This window comes from Camelina sativa, chromosome 5 (assembly GCF_000633955.1).
Source record: "Camelina sativa cultivar DH55 chromosome 5, Cs, whole genome shotgun sequence".
NCBI lineage: Eukaryota > Viridiplantae > Streptophyta > Magnoliopsida > Brassicales > Brassicaceae > Camelina > Camelina sativa.
In genome coordinates this window covers 10,828,175-10,849,835 of record NC_025689.1, presented here as the reverse complement: position 1 = coordinate 10,849,835, position 21,661 = coordinate 10,828,175, and the positions used below count along the sequence as shown (strand labels likewise).

General features: G+C 31.2%; 3 protein-coding genes across 5 annotated transcripts in view; 2 read left to right on the top strand and 1 right to left on the bottom strand.

Annotated features, from left to right (window-relative positions):
- The window catches only part of LOC109124619 (autophagy-related protein 9-like), a 6,528-nt gene extending 1,426 nt beyond the window's left edge, over positions 1-5,102 (bottom strand). For 2 of the 3 annotated variants that reach the window (XM_019245832.1, XM_019245833.1), the window contains exons 1-10: positions 4,741-5,102; positions 3,230-3,903; positions 2,812-3,132; positions 2,195-2,417; positions 1,860-2,039; positions 1,574-1,780; positions 1,094-1,171; positions 946-1,016; positions 739-852; positions 1-641 (exon numbers count right to left, since the gene is read on the bottom strand). In XM_019245832.1, coding sequence (XP_019101377.1) covers positions 1-641; positions 739-852; positions 946-1,016; positions 1,094-1,171; positions 1,574-1,780; positions 1,860-2,039; positions 2,195-2,417; positions 2,812-3,132; positions 3,230-3,810 — 2,416 coding nt within the window. In that variant the 5' untranslated portion in view covers positions 3,811-3,903; positions 4,741-5,102. The remainder of the gene's footprint in view (positions 642-738; positions 853-945; positions 1,017-1,093; positions 1,172-1,573; positions 1,781-1,859; positions 2,040-2,194; positions 2,418-2,811; positions 3,133-3,229; positions 3,904-4,740) is intronic. The other variant, XM_010511918.2, reaches the window with a different exon arrangement.
- Positions 8,388-11,266, top strand: LOC104786494 (CDT1-like protein a, chloroplastic). The gene is made up of 7 exons (XM_010511917.2): positions 8,388-8,780; positions 8,870-8,989; positions 9,320-9,557; positions 9,668-10,309; positions 10,427-10,628; positions 10,721-10,811; positions 10,893-11,266. Exons 1-7 carry the CDS (start codon positions 8,434-8,436, stop codon positions 10,975-10,977), a joined length of 1,725 nt encoding a protein of 574 aa, XP_010510219.1. The 5' UTR covers positions 8,388-8,433; the 3' UTR covers positions 10,978-11,266.
- On the top strand, positions 16,742-18,968 carry LOC104786493 (CDT1-like protein a, chloroplastic). The gene is made up of 6 exons (XM_010511916.2): positions 16,742-17,049; positions 17,179-17,416; positions 17,516-17,986; positions 18,087-18,288; positions 18,395-18,485; positions 18,577-18,968. Exons 1-6 carry the CDS (start codon positions 16,787-16,789, stop codon positions 18,659-18,661), a joined length of 1,350 nt encoding a protein of 449 aa, XP_010510218.1. The 5' UTR covers positions 16,742-16,786; the 3' UTR covers positions 18,662-18,968.

The following is a 21,661-nucleotide window of genomic DNA, read 5'->3' as shown; positions in this document are numbered from 1 at the left end:
CAATGCTTCTTCTGCCCCATGAGCTGTCTAACAAGTTTCCTGCTGTGTAGCGGTTTATAAAATCAGGTGGCTCAATGAAGCTATTGGCGGTTGCCGGATGAGATGTGCCAATGTGAGAGCGGTCGCCTCTTCCCCACCACTGGTTCCTACCATCAAGAGGATGCTGATTCCCAAAACTTTCTTCTCCATCGGGTTGGTCATTGCGCAGAATGCTCTCTCTGAAGAACTGACCTGATGTGCTTGCCTCCATGTTGAGCAGATCTCTGCTATCTTCACCAAGGATTCCCAAATTAGGAGGCCAACAGTCCGCAGAGTTCTGATTTGCAGTTAAGATTTCGTTCTCTCTCTCTACTGGGTGCTCGGTTCTGTTGTGAGCCTGAGAGGTGTAATACCAGTCAAGAAGATAAGGATGATTCCTCTGATCTGAATCAATCAGCCACATGGAATCAGTGTGATTTCCGCAAGCAGGTGGATTTCTTGGAATGTCTCTGTATAAAGTGCTTTCTCGCCACGCCCTACTAGGAGAACATGAGTGTCTTGTGTTGATTTCATGAAGCTTTCGGTCCCGGAAAGTTCTGAGATTTGACAGAAACTGCTTCCCAAGAGAATCTGACTCCCAAGTAGGATAACTACTCTGGAAACTGCAAATAAAATGGAACACTTAACACTGATTTGCATGTATTATTCCAAGAAAATTCATACGTTGCAGAGAAAAAAATACTATATTATGCCTCAAACCTCAAAAATGATTTCTCCATTTTCCCTTGTGAGCTTCTCTGCTCACGACGCGGTGCATTACGTGGTGAACCATACTTGATATTTCCATGGTTCTCAAAGTAGAAAGCACTAAAGCTGCAAGCGAAACGGCCAATGATCAAAATGTAATCCTAATTGTAATTTTCTTTAGAACAATTCATGGGAAGTAAAACTAGAAGAGTTGTTTACCTGCAAACATGGCCTACACCTTCAATATCAACTGTGAAATCCTTGATGAATTGCAAGATGTCATCAACCCGCTGGAAAGAGAACTCAAAATGTGTGAGACCACAATATTGATGAGGGGTACACTATAGCGAATGGGAGAGAAATATACCTTTGGCACGACAAACATAAGCAAAAAAGGTGTGATGAAGATCGAAGCTATCTCCTCCAATAGCATCATCCCAGTATACTGCAGTGCAGAAGTTTTCATTAGCATCACTTGTATAAAATTCATTCAGAAAGTAGTAACGAGTAAAAAGGAAATTAGATCACGTATAGAAGAATTATAGAATCATAGAAAGAACACAAAAAAATTCAAAGAATGTCCTAAGAAACCCAGTGAATAGCTCATCTTGCTGCCTAACTTCATTACATTATGAAGGTAATTAAGTAAAAATAGGTGTAAACATAAATTTGGCATTCCCTCTTCATCGTGATATGGAATATAAGACTGTAAGCAGTTATTATCTCGATAGCGTCAAATAGAAAACATTCCAAAGTTTCCATGAAAGATGGCAGTGACTATATATAGATGTTTAGCTTAAACTTAGCAATTTTGTGAATAAAAGGAGTTAATAAGTTAACATGGTACCTGAAACAGAGTCTCTAACTCCAAGCGGACATCATCTTTGTTTTCCTTACCACGCCATCTCTTAGGCATATAGTGAGTGTGTTGGACCACCAAAGTCATAGTTCCTACTGGGTCAAGGACCAAAACTTCATCTGAAATGGCAGCCCGGCTAATAGCAGTTATTGTTCCAAAAACAGCAGCATACCAAAACAGATTGCGGCCGAATATCTACACAGATGGCAAAACAAGCTTTAATACCTAGAAAATATATCTATCAGATGCTTTTTACGTTGTTAGGATTTCTTACATGGCCCTCTAGAAGAGATTCTTCGAGAAACGCAATGATGATCAAAACAGCAGCAAACCCGCCAGAAACAAAAGAGACGAACTTTGCAATAATGGAGATGATAGGTGAGGGAAATTGTTTTAGATATTCAGATGCGTGTTCTACACTGCTATTAATCCGATGCTTGAATAAATGGTCAACCTGTTGTTGAAAACAAGACGTTTAGAAAAGGCATCACATATCTACTTAGAAAGGAAGGAGAAAGTTGGAAAAAATGGAAGGTTTACTAAGACATCAAAATTAAACTCCATTCACACGACTTTTGTGGGCATGAAGGCCAGATGAAGACAACTTACCTCATTAAATTCCCTGAAGAGCCACTTTGACAAATTGGACCATCTTCGAGAAGATGCAGTACTTGGATGATTGTAAAACTGTTCAGCATGCCTTAGGAATAGATACACCAACATAAAGATGACAAGAAATGGTGACAGCAGAAGCATAGCAAGTCCAACCACAAATAGCCGTTTCTTCAATGTAGTAGGATTTGAAACAAAGTCCCTTTTAACACGAAAATTGCTGCAGAATGAAAAAGGCTGAATTAGAGAAAACGGACAATACTTAGCATGTGCAAGGAATTTCTCATTCTATGGCATTACTCTTCATGGTAGTAGTTAAGCCACTGAGATGAAACATACTCATATATGAAAAATATAACATATGTACTTCGGCCACTCCCATGTAGGCACACTCACGTATTATATACACATACAGGGACGAAAATTCTATAACACAATAATCTCATTAACTTGGAAAGATCACTATCGTCTGACCAAGAAAAAGCAATTCATGAAAATCGAAGCTCTTGGTCAATTTATGTATCACTATAGCAGTTCATAAAATCCTAAAACTACAATGTTAATAGAAAGCCGTTTTCAGATTAGAACAGAGATTAGCGTGAAGAGTAGCATACCAGTCAAACATGCTCTGCAATATGCACCAGTTAAGGGTCCACTCAAGGGTCTTTGTCAATACAAGGTAATACTGTGTCCCATCTGGTGCAGATTTGACTGCTGGACCAGCACCAGGGATCCAATGGGAAATTGGGAAAGAAAGCAAACCTTTGTTGAGCATTCCAATCAAGTAGTTTTCTTTTCGCATAAGGCGCATAACCATATCATGAGCTGAAAGATCCTTAACCACACAAAGGCATTGAGAGCTTTGTAACTGAACAACCTTCTCAAGGACTGTTGCCCATGGCATAGTAAGGATTTCATTGTCTGTGACATGTAGACTGTAAATTTACATTACAAGAGAATATCAGTTACGGGCTAAAATGCATGTTTTGTTCTAGCAATAACTAATTATAGCATGTTGCAACTTTCACTTACTTGTTGTAATAGAAGTGTCGGAAATCCAACGTATCTTTCAATTGCGCAAAAAACCTTAAGAAGCAGAAGAGCCAGTACACAGAGAAGAGGGCCAAATATCCAACAATTATAGCAGTTGTGAGCGTGAAAGGAGATAAAGGATGGGGATGGATAGCTTCTTTTACAAGATCACATGGCTTAGTTCCTGATTCAACTGCATCCATTCCACATTTTGCATTCTGAAGGCCATTCCAATCAACATACAACAAGAAGAACCCAGAGAAGCATATGATGAAGCCCAGACTTAGAAGCTCAACAGCCCACTTTACGATAATACACCAAAGGCCTTTGTCTCTATAGTAGCTGTAGAGCCTTTCAACAAAAAGATCCAAATCAGCAATTGGTTGAACATTTAAACTCTCTCCATTAAGAAGTCCCGACGGGCTCTCACTACCAGGACTTGGTATTCCTCCGTAGTTAGATAGCTCAATCTCGTGGGACTCATTATGAAGTAATCCAGTTGTCAAAGACGATGATGATTCACCACGTTGCCATTTAAAAAAGTTGAACACATTTGGACCCTTTTGCCCACTGCTCATCATTTGTAAACACGGACGCTTGGACAAAACAGCCAGTCCATTCCCCGCTTACCACTTAGAATTTTCTGAAGTGTAACAAGAATCCAGCAACAAATCCTGCATCAAACATTTGAAAAAAAAAACATAAACTATCTAGAATGCAAATCACTAATGACGGAGATAATTTATGCTACCAACATGTTTAGTAAAATGTTCGAGCCACAACTCACAAGCACATATAGTGAAAATAACAACCGATGAGACAGAAAGGCAAGTCATATATCCTTAAAAAGCAGAAATACAAACCACGGATTCGGAACTTGTGGCATAACCTGCTACAGACATGTTTCTATAACTGGTTCCCACCATGATAGATATAAACAGGACACACCTATCCTTTGCTTGACACTCAAATGACTATTCTATTCAACAATGTCTCTTTTCTTATTCAACAAAAACGTTATCGCAGTAACAGAATCTATGGACAATGCACTAAATGCTCAGCCATCTGATGACAACTAATGGTGCAGAGTAAGCAAACACAACTCCAATAAAAGAAACATCAGCATCTCTTAACATTGCAACATGAGAAAACACTAAACACATCATATGGATAGTAATCTATACTCAATCAAGGTTCACGCAACCTTGCCACAAACAATATGCCATGATCAAACTCAATTCTCATAAACCGACTCAGTTATACACGAGAAGAATAAGCAAGGAAAAAACGGTGAATTGCTTCCCAATAGAACAAGGGTTTATCTAATTTCAAAAGCGACTTAATCAGGAGCGAGTCTTGACGAAATTAGAAACCCAATTCCCATCATAAGCTAACAGAATGATCAAACTCCTCTAAACCCACCAAGTGATTCCCCCCCCGCCCCCTCAAAACCACTGTACGATTATTCAAAAAAATCAAAACTTTATCGATGACAACGAATCAAAACTTACCAGCGACCCACGAAAGGAACAGCAAGAAAGCCGTGAAAGCGAAGTTCTGTAAGCAGCTAGCAAGTTAATTTGCCTCTTTAGAAAGCCGAAAGCTTTATTATTAAAGAAAGGATGAATTCAATTAGGCGGCGGGGCTATGTAAGAAGAAGGAAGTTGAAAAGACAAGAACGAATTTGATCGACGAAGAGATTAACGATTTAGGGGAATACAAGAAAAAAGGAAAAGGAAAAGAAGAAGAAGAAGAAGAAGAAGAGAATTGGGTTTGCGTGGAAGAAAAGAGGAGTGATTGAAATAAAAAAATTAATCCTTTATGCTTGGAGAAGTACTTTCTTCTTCTTCGATTTTTCAATTTTGGGCTTTTCGTCTTCCTCTTCTTCTCTTCTTCTCTTCTTCTCCTCTACACAAAAAAGTACTTAAACCAAACCAAAGAAACGTGATAACGAGTTTAGTTTTTGCTTCGATCCTTTGGTTAAAAATAGGTTATTATTATTATAACTTTGGTTTCTTAGTCTTGAAGCCAAAAATTGTATTTTTTTCTCTTTTTAATATCATATAATATTTAAAAAAAAAATAAATAAACACCTTATATAATGGGCCAATTGTTTTCAAGTGGGCTGCTACCATATTCTAAATAGATCCTAACAAATAAGATGATGGGCTAAGAGATGTAAACATTTTTTGGGGTTTTTGTTGAACAACTAGTAAGATATAAACTTTAGAAACCAAAAATTGAAAATAATGATATTGTGTGAGTCAATGAGACATTTGACAATGTAAAATTATGGATCTAGATCAGATTCTTCAAATGAGGGGTTTGGTATCACGATCTATATTCAGAACATAATATACTACAAATTGATACATATAACTTCTTTAAAATATTATTGTTAATTAAAAATAAACTCAATAAAGCTTTTTAGTTGACAATATTTATACCTAATTAGATTCTGCAAACACAGTTTTGGTATCAAACATTTTTTTATTCAGAATGTATATTATAATGGAAGTTAATACAAAAGAATTGGAATTTGTGTGGTTTTATTTCTTGATATTATTAGATAAATTGTAAAACTTATGTAATGTAGTGAGATTGATTTAATTTTGTGTATTTTCATAGAAGATTTTTATATCATATGTTATTGTCTAGTATGTTTTTTGTCAACAACATACTAGACTAGAAGATAAACCGATAAACCGATAAATCGATAAAAGAAATATAAATATGTATTTGTTATTGAAACTTTCATAATAATTTTTTTTTTTGACATGAACAACTTTTAGTTCATGTTTAGGGCATGTTTATAGGGAGATTAGTTTAGGATGTTCTTAGAGTATAAATATTGTGAAAATAATGTAAGATCAATAGTTAAGAACTTTTGTTAAAAAGTTAGTTATTGGGAGAACATGTTTAAGATCTTAATATTTAATAATATAATATTCTTGTAGAAATTTAAGAATATTTAATAAATACATAGATTAATGTTTAATAAAAAATTTAAGAATGTTTAATACTATTTAATAATATAATGTTTATTAATATTCTTAAACATATTACAATTATAAAATTTTATAAAATAACATTTTAATTGCAAACTTATAAAACTTTTACTAAAATTCAAAATACAATGCCATATTTTTATGAAACAAAAAAAACATTGTAAATAAAAATTTTTAAAAAAACAAACGAACATATTACTTAATTAATTAAACAAGACAAACATTTTATTTAATTAATACATAGATTAATGTCCAAATTTATTCTATATATTCTCAACCAATCTGAGAGAGACACGTCACACAAGATCAGGCCCAAGAACAGTTCTAGAATAAGATCAATGAGCCTGATCTTAAGTCCACTATTCAATTATTTTCATTTTTAAATGGCCTAAGAACACCCCATCTGATCTCCCTATAAACATGGCCTAACAATGACTTTTGTTTTTATGTTTTTGTAATAATAAATGTTCATTTTATAAATTTACATGGATTTCTCATAAAATATATAAAAATAAAATGGATACGACGAACCTTGAATAAGGAAAAATAAAGATATACATTAATAACAATAACGGATAATATAACAATTAATAGAAAGAAAATAAAGTGAAAGTTTTGTTAGTATCACGATTTATCTTTAGAACATTATATATGGCAGTTGAGAAAGAAAAAAACAGAGCAAAGCCAACGCCATCACAGAAAAAAAAAATTTAGAACGTTATATAATACAATTTGATACACCTAACTTCTTTAAAATATTACTATTAATAAAAATAAATAAACCCAAGAAAGTTTTTTCAATTGACAAAATTTAAACCTAATTAGATTATGCAAATGCAAACACAGTTTTGGTATCAAAAATTTTATATTCAGAATATAATGTAATGGAAGTTAGTACATAAGAGTTGGAATTTGTATTGTTTTATTTCTTGATATTATTAGATAAATTGTAAAACTCATGTATTGTAGTGAGATTGAATTAATTTTTTTGTATTTTCAAAGAAGACTTTTATATCATATTTTATTGTCTAGTATGTATTTGTCAACTACATACTAAATTAGAAGATAAACCGATAAACCAATAAAAGAAATGTAAATCTGTGTTGTAATTTTTTTATATGACATGGAAAACTTCATAGTTGATAACAATTACTTGTGTATTTCTTTTTGTGTGATAAGAAATAATCATTTCATAAATTTACATAGATTTTCTCATAAAATTTAAAAAGTTAAATGTAGACGGTAAATCTGATTAAGGAAAAATAAAGATATACATTAATAACAATACCAGAAAATATAACAATTAATAGAAAAAAAGAAAGTGAAAGTTTTGATAGTAAGACAAGTGTAGAAATGAAAATTGAAAAATATCTAACATTTAAATTCTAAGATTAAGAATAGGGATGTGGTAAATATTAAAACTTAAGAAAAAAAGAAAAATAGAAAACATAGTATATAGATGTAGACTAAACTATTGATTATACTTGATTTTGTTGAGGTCACTATTTATCTTATAGTTTATTGTTGATATGATTCCTTATGTTGATTATCTTTCTTTTTTATTTTATTTTATAATGATTCTCTTTTTCTTTCAGAGAATGTATATAAATACTGAACTAGCATAAACATTGCATAACCATCATAACCATTATAAATCTTGTTCTTTTTTCTTTCATCTGAATTTGCTTCATAGTCTTTTTCAAATCTCTTTTTTTTTCTTCTGTCAATCATTGTGCCACAATAGACCGATTCATTAGCCAAATCCCTACGGATTCGATTTCTGATATGATGGTGTCTTGTGCGTTAAGAACTTACCATTCACCTTGCACTAATGTCACTTCATAAAAAACACTTGTAGTCGTAACTCGTAAGTATAAAACTACCCATTATAATTTTTTTTTTTTTTTGGTCATAAGTTTATAAAATACTTGTAGTCGTACATGAATAATAATCAGAATTTCCGAATAAGGGCAACATCATAATGGGCCTAACTAATGGGCTTCGTCGTCTAGGATATACAATTTTCGCGGGAAGCAACGGGTGTATTGGCGCGGGAGGTATACGTGGCATTGGTACACGTCGGATTGCGCGCCAAGACCTGTAAATAAATCTAAACCCTTTCTTATTCTCTTCATCATCTTCAATCTCAATCTCTCTCTCTCTGTATCTGACACTCTCAAGCACTCATTGTTAAAAATGAGTTCACCAGGTTCATCTTCTAGATCTATTCCATTCAAATCGAAGAAACGGTTACAGATGGATTCGCCGATTTCTAAACCCAAGGCGGAGAACACCAACAACCCGCCGTCTTCTGTAGCGTTGCCTACGCCGGAGAAGCCGCTTGAGAACATGCTTAGTAGATCTAGAAACCGATCTGTCGCTTTATCCGTTAAAGAGATTCGTCAAGCCGCTGGATCTCGTCGTAGATCTGAAGATCCGGTTGCTCCTTCATCCGCTAAAAGCAAGCTCTTTTTTTCTCACACCGATTCGTCATCCTCTAAACGAGTTAGTAAGAATACAGAGAAAGAGAAGCTTCCGGAGAAGTAAGCATTTTTTAATATTATTTCTAGGGTTTATGATTCTTTCTCAAAAATTTTAATTTTACTGATTTGGGGATTTGGAATTTGTGCAGGTATGAGATTCTGGGAAGCTTCTTTGATGCATTGGATAGTTCGATTTTGTTATCGAAACTGAGAGGTTCTAAGCCCACATTTTCAAACATTTCTGGAAAAATCGAACATTTAACAGAGAGGTATTAATCTTTTGTTTATGTTAATCCACTACTGATTAGATCTGATCTGAATAAATAAGACAAATTTGGTATTTGCCTTTTCAATGATTTATAGAAGACTCTTGATAAGACAAATGAATCATTTAGATCGTGTTTATGTTGTCACCTGATGGGATCTGATCTGTGAATTATAAAACCAATTTGATGATCTTTGCCTTTTTACTTTATAAGTTCGATAAGACAAAACAATGCTTTAGATCTGGGGTTTTTTTTTAATTGATTTTCTAAAAACTTTTTGAAATCGACAGTTCATGAGTCTGTTTCTGATGTGTGGTGTGGATATATTTTCAGGAGGTTTTGTTATAGTCACTTGGCTCAACTTAAGCATATATTACCAGAAGCGATGGAGATTAAGAGAGTGTTGATACACGACGAAAGAACTTGCTGTATGAAACCAGACCTTCATGTTACACTCAATGCTGATGCTGTTGAATCCAATGATGACAAGTCTAAATCTGAAAGTAAGAGGATTAGTCTCCGGAAAGTGTTCAGGGCTAGGCTTGGAGAGTTTGTTAAAGCTCACCCTCAGGTGTTGTTTCACTACTATGATGAAATATACATTCTTTTAGTTATTTTGGTTTGGAAGTTACATTGTATGGTTCTATTCAGGTACTAATGGTGTTATTGTCTGTTTTTTAGGGTGATGATGTTCCAGAAGAACCGCTTCCTGAGCTATTCAATAGAGGGAAACCAAATGAAAACTCAAGAGTTGAGGTTAAAAGTGTTATGGAAGAGAAGGCTTCTATTCCAGCAGCTAAATTGTTTTCGTCTCCCTTCAAAGTTACATCAACTCCAGTCAAAACAGCTTCAACTCCTGCTAAACCAACTTCGTCACAGATTAATATGGCACCAACTCCGAGCAAAACAAATTCAAGTCCTGCTAAACCGACTTTGTCTGTGATTGACATGGTGCCAACTCCAGTCAAACCAGTGTCAACTCTGGCTAACATGCCTGTGACACCAGCTACAGTTGACTCAACACCAGTGATTGCTGCTTCGACTCCACCTGAATTTGCTTCAACTCCTGCCCGGCTGAAGAGTACGTCACTGGCAGCTCGTCTGCAGAAGAGAAGCAGCGATTGTACTAATCCTGATGATGTTTCTGCTGACCCACCGGCTAAGCTTGTGAGGCGTTCCTTGTCTCTGAACTTTGATTCTTATCCTGAGGATGACAAAGCTACGGATTTTACTGATGATGAGCCCATTGATGAAGAACCAGAAGAAGATGTATCCAGCGATGATGAAATCCTCAGCATACTTCCTAGTAAACTTAGACAAGCGGTAATACATCTCTATTAGTAATTCCTTTTCTTCTAGTAATTAGTTTGATATTAGGAATTACAAACTAAGATTGGCTTTGTTTACTGAAATAGTTGATCTTCTTTCTGCTTATTTCAGATAAAAGAACAAGAGAGGAAAGCGATAGAGGATCAAAATCCAGCAATCTCTCTGGCTAAAAGAAGACGGAAGATGATCGCTTGCCTGCCTAAACTTTTCAATGTCATCCACTACTTGATTCAATCGATAAGGCGTTGGGTTATCACAAAAGAAGAGCTTGTGCACAAGATTATCGCTGGTCATTCTGATATTACTGACAGAAGTAAGCCCCTCTAACCACTTAAGTATATATAACTTTTCTTTACATTGTTTGAAAACCATCCTAACTGTTCTCTTCTCACTTAAATTTTGCAGAAGAAGTTGAAGAACAACTTGTACTACTACAAGAACTAGTCCCGGAATGGATGTCTGAGAAAAAATCATCAAGTGGAGATGTACTAGTATGGTGAGTCTAAATATCATAAGCATACTTAACTCACTTTTTCTTGGATTTTCGATTGCTTATGTAAGCATCTTTAATGTGCAGCATAAACAAATTGGCGTCTCCCCTAACAATCCGATCACGTCTTGAAGAAGTAAACAAGCAAGAAGTGGCTCCACTGCTTTCTTGATGAGATCGTGCCATAGACTGCGGTTACTTGGGTTTCTAACTTATTTTTGTGGTCTGCCAAATTATATTATTCATGAGACAAATATGTAGAGACTTTTAGGTTATAAAGTTCTAAGTACTGAAAGTATAAAAGGGGTGAAAAAACAAGTAGTTGACAGACTATTTATAGGAAGATGTTCTAATCTATTTTCAAATTCCGACTTTTTAAGTTATTTCTCTATCAAATAAATGGTCATTGTGTATCAGAATTCTTAATAATCATATATATATAAAAGTAAAGTTTCACTCTCTCCTTATTGGTCAATTTAATCTTTAATGTTACAAAATATAATATTTATTTTTAATTAAACTTAAAATTTAACACATTTAATCATATATATAAATTCATACTTTAAATTCACTATTTACTACTAAATTGTAACTGAAGTTATATAAATTGTGAATTGACTATTGGTTTTCTCCATTCATTTTCATTTAAACATACCATCAATTATAATTGTAACTCCTCTAATTAAATTATTTTAAAAATATAATTTCTATCACTACAAATCCTATAAATAGCCATTCCCACATCCTTCTCCACCATATTTCAAATTCTAAATATTTTTTTTGTTTGTGTTATGTTTTTGCATGGGTTGAAAACTCATTGTAAGTGTTTAAGTATATATTTTGTTGGATATATCTTATATTGTATTTTTAATTTTATTTCTTTGTTTCATGTATTACTCCATTTCTTCTTTGTTTTCTTATTATTATTTTTAATTGTACATTACATATGATAATAAAAATTTTACATTACATATGTATAATAAAAATTTGATGGCTATACAAAAAAAATTAATTTTGATCATTGCAAAATAAGATAATCAAGCTAAAGAAATCATCTTTTTAATATTTTAAAATATAATATTTATTTTTAATTAAACTTAAAATTCAACACATTTAATCATATATATAAATTCATACTTTAAATTCACTATTTACTACTAAATTGTAACTGAAGTTATATAAATTATGAATTGACTATTGGTTTTCTCCATTCATTTTCAATTAAACACACCATCAATTATAATTGTAACTCCTCTAATTAAATTATTTTAAAAATATAACTTCTATCACTACAAATCCTATAAATAGCCATTCCCACATCCTTCTCCACCATATCTCAAATTCTAAATATTTTTTTTGTTTGTGTTATGTTTTTGCATGGGTTGAAAACTCATTGTAAGTGTTTAATTATATATTTTGTTGGATATATCTTATATTGTATTTTTAATTTTATTTCTTTGTTTTATGTATTACTCCATTTCTTCTTTGTTTTCTTATTATTATTTTTATGATAATAAAAAATTTACATTACATATGTATAATAAAAATTTGATGGCTATACAAAAAAAATTATCATGCAGATTCAAAAAATATTAATTTTGATCATTGCAAAATAAGATAATCAAGCTAAAGAAATCATCTTTATTCTTTATCTAGATGTTTGATTATTAATCTAGATGTTTGATTATTTCTTACATATTTATTTTATTGTAAAATTATGCAATGTTTTAATGAAATAAACTATTGTAATACAATTATTAAATTAAGTTTCTTTAATTCTCTCTTACCTCCAAAAAAATTGTAATACATGTTTTTAGTATACTCATCATTATATTTAGTTCTTGTGATCTAACATATAATTATATAAAGATTTTTATTATGTTTATTTAATTCAAGTTTTGTAATCTAATGATTTTTCTATATAAAAGAAGATTTGATATTCCATTGTCAATCCAGTTGTACTACAAAGAGAAAATAATCATCATATATATAAAAGTAAGGTTTCACTCTCTCCTTATTAGTCCACTTGGCGATGCAATTTTAACAAAAAAAATATTTATATTAAAACACAAATTTAAAAACAATTAATTTTCACATTTAACTCACATAATATAAAACTGAAATCATATAAATTCTCCCTATAAATTATGCATTAATTTTATTTCTCCACTAAGTTGTATTAATCAATTGTATTAAAACAAAACAATAAATTAGAATTGTAACTCTCATTTTTCTAAATGTAATTTTTCATCATTTCTCTTCCTATAAATACTCATTATCTTATTCTCTTAGTCTATCACTCTTTCATTCTCTCATCTTCTTCCACTACTCTCAAATCTCTTTTTTATTTTGTTTTGTTTTGTTTTTGTTATTGTTGTTGTATGGGTTATAAAAAATTAAATCAAATATCATTGTAAAAGCTTAGTTTTAGAGTTTGTATGATATGTATATCTTATATATTTATTTTAATCTTTTAAAATGTTTATCTCCATTTTCTATTTTATATTAACATCTTATAAGTCATTATTTTCATACTTCCTTACAATATTCACCACACAATAAGATCATAAAGTTAAAATGATCCATATGTAATTATCTATTATATCTCTGGTTACCTCACATATTCATTTATCATTATTAATAATTTATAAAGATCAATATAATATTTAAAGATCAATATAATTATCCATTTATCCATTTATAAAGACTATTTTGTTTTGTGATCCAATTGTTAAATCTGCAGAGATCAATATAATATATATATATATATATATTTTTTTTTATGATTTGAGGTTTTTGAAAACAAAAAGAACATAATTAAACAATTGGTTTTTTGTGTCTTTAATCAAAATAAAAAATGATCAAAAAAAAAAAACATATTCAACTGGAACTTAAATATAAAAATAAAATATAATTTTAAAAATATCATTTCACTAAATTCTCTAAAGATGAAACCATTAGTATGAAATCTAGCACTATAAATTAAATTGATGAGTGAAAACCAAAAAAATATAAGTTATCCTTGGGATTTTAAAAATTATTGAGATTGAAGAATTCATATAATTTTATAAGAAAACTAATTTAGTTTGTCACTTAAAAAGTAATATTTTTTATTTTGAAATATTATGTGTAAGTGTTGAGTTTATATCAACAAACAACCAAATCATGTGAATTTTGATTCAGCCACTTGGTATTCCTTTTATTTTAGGTTATAAAAAATTAAAATATTTATTTATAATTAAAGACATGTAACTCCATTTAACTCAAATGTAACTCCTATCCAATAATTGTACATTAATTCATTCCTCCTACTAACTTATTATCTTTCAAGAGAAATTATTTTTGGTTAAATTTTAATATTTTTTATTTATTTTGGTTGGCTAAACTTATATTCATATTTTGGTTGGCTAAATTAATATATTTCTCATGTAAAATTATTGTTTATAATATATTTCTCATTTCAAAGTTTAAAGCAATATATCATATATATAAAAGTAAGGTTTTGGTCTCTCCTTATTGGTTGATTTTCATTTAATGTTTTCTAATTTTTTTTTATTTTTTTATTTGCTTTCTAATTGCTTTAAACAATATTTAAGATCCAATAAACACAATACATTTAACTCACACATTAAAATAAAATTATAACTGAAAATAAAATAAATTATGCATTAATCATATTCTACCACTCAATTTTATTCAAACACAATAAATTACTATTGTAACTCCATAGTTCTAAATGTAACTTCCATCATTTCTTATCATATAAATAAGCATTCTCTCAATCTATCATTCTCTCATATTGACATTCTTTTACTATCTCATTTTCACATTCTCTCATTCTCTTCTACAATACCTCAAATCATTTTTCTTTTTTTTTTGTTATTTTTGATTTCTTATTTTTGTTGTATGGGTTTAAAAAAAAAATGAAATATCATTGTAAATTGTTAATGCTAAATTTTAATTTTAGAGACTACATGATATATATTTTACATTGTTCTTATTTTAAAAGATTTATCTCCTTTATCTAATTTGGATTATTATCTTATAAGTAATCATTCTCTCTTCCTCTCCCACCAATATCAAATGTTGTTATATCTCATATGTGTTGTAAGAGTTTGATTCTATATTTTAATTTAGAAAGTATTATATATATATAGATATTACATTGTTCTATTTATTAAAGATTCATCTCCATTATCTAATTTGGATTACCATCTTATAGTAAACATTCTCTCCTCCTCTCCTACCAATATCAAATGTTGTTATATCTCATATGTGTTGTAACTTGTAAGAGTTTGATTCTATATTTTAATGTAGAAAGTATTATATATATTTAACATTGTTTTCAATTTTTATTTTATTTATATATAAAAATATTTCTTTTATATTTCTTGCCTTTCTAATCTATTCATATTTATTTTTTAAATTTGCATAGTTAAATTTAAATTCACATATGTTGGTTTTAACAAAACAATCAACTTTATTTGAGAATTAGATGTTCCTATTCATTTTTAAACGATCAATGTGTAACATATAAGCATTTTGTCTTGCAATCACAAGTTCCATTTCCATTGCTTAACTCCATGGTTAAACTATAATATATGTTGTCCTATTTGTAGGAATAACAACATACTTATTTAATTTATTTAAAAGAGCAGATGATTAAACGAAATAAACATTTCTCCAAATTTTATAATTCAATCAGTGAGTGTACTTATTACTTTGAAAAACTTTTACATTGAAGTTCATAAAATCATATAAGAAAACTAAAATACTATATCACTTCAAATTTGGAAGGAAACACTTGGTATTCCTTTTAAAAAAAGTCAAGACACATATAAAAATTTATTAATATTTAACTCACTTTAAAGACATTAAAGGTTATTTAACTCAAAAATAACTTCTATCCAATAATTTCATACATTCTTCCCACAAATAATATATATATATATATATATGTTTAAGATTGTATTTAAATATTACATAATTTTTTAGTTAGCTAAATTTATAGTCACATATATACAATATATATACATAAGAATTTATATTACTTATTAACACCATAATTCGACCCATTATTTGCTTAACTCAAAATTGGTTTCAAAGCCAACTAAAGAAAAACAGAAACGATCTTATTGATATTAGACCAAAACATGGGCGTACAAACATAATCACTTACACGGAAGATAATTATTTTTTAAAAATAACTTATTATTGCAACATCAACGTATGAAGGGTTTACATAAGCAGTTAATTAGAAAATCTAGAATACAATAAATGTATTGAAAACAATATCAGTCAATGATAAGATTGGATCCTCAAAAGCAAGAAACAACATCTTCATAATTCACAAAAAATAAACGCCACAATTATACACATATAAACGAAATGGTATAAATATATAGTGTATAAATAAAAGTGACGGCAAAGCCCGTATATGCCTAATTAAAACGAAATAATACAAAGAGAAAACGAAAAAAATCAAAAAAAAACAAGAAAGTGCCAACTACACCACAACCCACGCGTTGCGTGGGGAAGCACCTCGTATTAACATACTTGAATCCTTAATGGCAATTCTTTTTCTGATTATGTACTGCATACGAATATAACAAGTTCCTTTGTATCTAAAAGTTACCTTCTCGCAGCTACTTCGGTTATCCAAACGCCCGTTTGTGGCTTCCGTCTCATGCAACTGAGGGAGCCGAGTAGGCTAACCACTTTAATTATCTGTTTAATTGCACCTAAAAACAAAAAGACGGACGTTTCTTAGAGCATCATTTGGGCCTAATGGGCTTCCACAGGAATAAGAAAATTGCGAGAAGTTAACGGACGGAATCCGGCGGGAGTCTACGTGGCACTAGCAGCACAAGTCAGACTCGCGCCAAATAATAACCCTAATAAAAGAAATACTAACTACTCTGTAAACCCTTCTTCTTCATCATCGTCGCCGATCTCTCTCGCTGTGAATCTGAGACTCACAAATGAGTGCACCGGGTTCGTCTAGATCTATTCCCTTCAAATCGAAGAAACGATTATTTATGAATTCGCCATGTTCAACAAAACCGCCGATCGGAAACCCTAATCTGTCTCCTGTATCTCTACCCACGCCGGAGAAGCCGCCGGAGAATCCTACACTGGGTAAATTCTTCGATGCGTTGGATAGTTCAATCACGTTATCAAAACTGAGAGGTTCTAAGCCAACATTTTCAAACATCTCCAAGATCATCGAGCATTTAACCCAAAGGTACATTATTTCTAAATCCTGAAACTTTCGATTTTAAATCTGATTGGAATAAATCATCCACTTTTGATACTTTATGGTTTAGATCTGGGTTCTTTGTTGATTCACCAATTACAATTTCACGAATCTCAGGAGTTTTAGCTACAGTCACTTGGCTCAACTTAAGCATATATTGCCAGAAGCTATTGAGATTAAGAGAGTGTTAATACATGATGAGACAACTTGCTGTATGAAACCAGACCTTCATGTTACACTCAATGCTGATGCTGTTGAATCCAATGATGACAAGTCTAAATCTGAGAGTAAGAGAGCCAATCTCCGGAAAGTGTTTCGAGCAAGACTTGCGGAGTTTGTTAAAGCTCACCCTCAGGTATAATCAAATGCCTAAAAAAAGGATTCTTTTCGATGTTTCTGGTTGTTACATTGTGTGGTTTTGTTTAGGTATTAATGGAGTTTTTGTCGGTTTTAGGGTGATGAGGTTCCAGAGGAACCGCTTCCTCAGCTATTTGATAGATGGAAGCCGAATGAAAACTTAAAAGTTGAGGTTGAGAGTGTTATTTCTGTCATGGAAGAGATGGCCAAACCAACTTCGTCTGAGCTAAACATCCTACATTCAACGCCGGCTAAAATTGACTCAACACCAGTTGTTGTTGCTTCAACTCCGGTTGACTTTGTTTCAACTCCTGCCCGGATGTTCTGTACATCACTGGCAGCTTTTCCGCAGAAAAGAAGCAGTGATTCTATTGATGTAGATGATGTTTCGACTGATCGACCGGTTAAGCTTGTAAGGCGTTCCTTGTTGATGAACTTTGAATCTTATCCTGAGGACGAGAAATCTGCGGATGTGACAGATGATGAACACGTTGATCCAGTGCCAGAGATAGATGTATCCAGTGATGATGAAAGCCTCAGCTTACTTTCTGATAAACTTCGACCATTGGTAATACATCTCTATCAGTGGTTCATTCTGTTCTTGTGATTATTTTTTACTTTTCAGTTTGAGACTAAGAGATAACCCATCTTCTTTTAACTCATTTTAGATAAAAGAACGAGAGATGAAAGCAATTGAGGATCAAATTCCAGCAATCTCACAGGCAAAAAGAAGGCAGAAGATGATCGCTTGTCTACCTAAACTTTTCAATGTCATCCATTACTTAATTCAGTCAACTAGGCGTTCGATTATCACAAAAGAAGAGCTTGTGCACAAGATAATAGCTGGTCATTCTGATATTACTGACAGAAGTAAGCCTTTCTAACCGCTGTGTATCTCAATATATATATATATATATGTTTTCTTTACAAATATTTATCAGTGTCTAACTGTTCTCTTCTCACTTACATTTTGCAGAAGAAGTTGAAGAACAACTTATCTTACTGCAAGAGCTTGTCCCGGAATGGATGTCTGAGAAAATATCATCAAGTGGAGATGTACTAGTATGGTCAGTAACATCATCATCATATACAGTACTTTACACACATTTTCCAGGGTATTTTTTTCGATTGCTCACTGTAAACATCTGTAATGTGCAGCATAAACAAATTGGCATCTCCCCAAACAATCCTATCGCGCCTAGAAGAAGAAAACAAGCAAGAGATAGCTCCACCACTTTCTTGAGATTGCGGTTCTATTGGCTCTGCGGTTACCACGTTTTATAACAGCTTAGGTAGGATGACAAACTATTTAGGAGGGTGTTTTTAATCTATTTTCGACCATTATGTTATTTCTCTATTAATAAAGGAGTCATTTTATCATATGTTAGTAGATACATTTTGTATCAGAAAGCTTAATAGAACAATGCTAACATACTTGAAATCCTAGGAAGACAATTCTATTTCAAAATATGTTATGTCGTTGAAGAAACCTTAAGTGATTTTATGAATGTCAATTATGACCAAGCTATTAACACTATTAACTACTCTAGGCCGGTCATCTTTATTGACTCTCTAGTCGTCTTATTTGTCTGATAAAGCTTCAATTTACTTTGTTGTCCATGCCATCAATACACATGATTAACATAAAACTATAAATAATAAGCCTGTGATACATGAAATCAGCGAAAATGCAAACAAATTTTTTTTTTTTTTTTTTTTAAACGAGAGCCATATGATATATATACATCAAGAGATAAAAATGAAGGATATCAAGAACTTAGTGAGGTAGGTTTAATTTTGAAGTTTGATGGCCAATGAGCCAAAAACATGATAATATCAGAAGGAGAAGAACAAATGGAATTTGTATAAGGGAGAGAGATTGAGTGAGATTTCTTTTTTTCTTTATAAGGACAATAATTATTAGATTCCTTAGATCTTGTATTGGACCACAACTAGTCCCCATCAAACATTCCTAAGTCTCATTGTTTTCCTTTGAAAAAATAAAAATAAAAGTCTTTCCCAAACAGTACTTATATATATATAAAAAGTATATTTTATAGAAGAAAAATAGAGAGACCTTTGCCACTCTTTTAAGCAATTTCTGACTCAATTCCCTTTTTTGGAGAAACCTTCAAACCCCTAAGTTTGGAATCTAGTTTTAAGATTCGTTTGTTTTCGTTCTGGTACATAGAACATGGATATCCCACCTTCATGTTATTTCTCTTTTCTATTTTTGAACATTGCAGAAATTTTTAAGTTTTTTTTTCTCTCTCTAAACTATGTGATATACAAAGTCTATAGATTGATATTTAAAAATTTATAATATCCATTGATTTACTATAGTCCATACATTTAGCTCATAATAATCTTTTCAATATTTGGTTTTGATAATACTAACATCTGAACCGTAAATTATTCTGAACAAGTGACTTTGAATTGTCATTTTTAATGTCACTAGATCACCGTTTAAGTACTATACTTTTTTTTTTAATGAAAAATAGATCCTATAAACTATTAATAAACTCAAAAATACCACGAAAATGTTTCAGAAAGGGTTCCAAAACGAAGCCTTGTGAGTTTGTGAGACATATGCTTTCTTATAAAAAACGTATCGAAAAGAATAACAAAGCACTTAACTAAACCAAATGTATTCCCTTTTAAGTTTTAATTCTTAACATATAAATAATTAAAGGGATTACATGCATGATGCATGGCTTATCGGTTACGGACCAAGTCATCAATGATCAAACGTTGTCCATTAAAAACATTATTATCAGAAGCTTTTTCATTTAAAAGACATTGAAACAATTTCATATATACAGGCATGCTTGATCTAATTAATGCCAACTTTCGGAAAACAATTACTATAATTTTCGGTGGAATAGAAAATTATAGTTCTAATTCAAATGTGCACTTATATCCTTCTTTTTTTATGTAGGCTAATTTAAATCTGTTATCTATGGTTTAACGTCACAAATTATAGTCTGTATATATAATTAGAGTGATTTTTTCCCCAACAATCTTTAGCAATCTCAAATCACAATGACTTATTTCAAGGGCGACGATGTCATAAATATGTGCTCAAAATATCTCCGTATGTATGATATATCATTATGCTGCAATAGGTTACTTTAGTTTTTTAATTCGTATGAAATCTTAATACAATGTTTGTATAATTTGATAATATTAAAAATACAAAAAAAATGAAAAATAATTGACCACATAAATCAAGTAGGAAAAATAAAACAATGATTAAAATAAGGGATAATATATTTATATGGGTTCTTAATTGAATTTAAGCTAAAGAAGTAAAAGATAAAAATGATGAAAAGTGGGAAAGAGATGTTGAGTTGGTGCGTTGCATTAGAACACATTGATGGAAACAAGTCATGAGAGCATATTATAAGAGCCTCCAGATAGAATATAATGAGCAATCAGTTGTAAAACATCATCATCATTTTAATTTCCAAGTGGAACTCAAAATCAGATTATACACATTTCAAATTACTCTCTACCCTTGGCTTCTTACTGAACTTACCAAATGGTCGACAGGAAGGACTTGTGAATGATGACCTATATATATATATGCGTATGTTTATTTACAAAGATTTTATTCAAGCTAACATTTTCATTGAAAATGCAAAAATGCTTATAAATTTTGTAACTCTTATTTCAAACACTTCATGAATAATTTATATATAATTAGAAAGGAAGGATCAATCTAGATTTGGTTAGGTATGATATATATATATATATATATATATGTGTGTATATATATATATTTCGATTAGTTATATATATATATATATATATTTCGATTAATAACATATAACTCTACTCTAATATGCATTGGGTTGATGCGATTTAAATGTTGGTTATAGTTGGTTTGGTATTGTACTTCTTTTGTTTGAATCAGATTGGTCTTGATTTATTAAATGACAAACATATAAATCATAGTCATATATTATACAGCATACTCTAAGCTCTAAATTTTATAAACCCTGCAATTTGTTGTCGGATTTGAATGATAATTAAGTATGTGAATTTGTATTGATAGGAAGTAAGTGAATATGGTTATATAACGGACCCGCAACCAAAAATAACATAGGCCAGCACATAAATTATTCGATGGGTAGTTTCTTTGTCCAAGGATGATTATGGTAAGCAAGACAAAATGAGTGAGTATGAAAAAGACATTGGATTTTTGTTGACAATACAAAAAGGGAAATAAAAGGAGCGATAT

Coding starts and splice junctions, on each gene's coding strand:
- LOC104786494 (XM_010511917.2), top strand. CDS start 8,434: ATGAGTTCACCAGGTTCATCTTCTAGATCTATTCCATTCAAATCGAAG. Junction 8,990..9,319: donor ATCGAACATTTAACAGAGAG/GTATTAATCTTT, acceptor ATATATTTTCAG/GAGGTTTTGTTATAGTCACT. Junction 10,629..10,720: donor TTCTGATATTACTGACAGAA/GTAAGCCCCTCT, acceptor TAAATTTTGCAG/AAGAAGTTGAAGAACAACTT.
- LOC104786493 (XM_010511916.2), top strand. CDS start 16,787: ATGAGTGCACCGGGTTCGTCTAGATCTATTCCCTTCAAATCGAAGAAA. Junction 17,987..18,086: donor CTGATAAACTTCGACCATTG/GTAATACATCTC, acceptor AACTCATTTTAG/ATAAAAGAACGAGAGATGAA. Junction 18,289..18,394: donor TTCTGATATTACTGACAGAA/GTAAGCCTTTCT, acceptor TACATTTTGCAG/AAGAAGTTGAAGAACAACTT.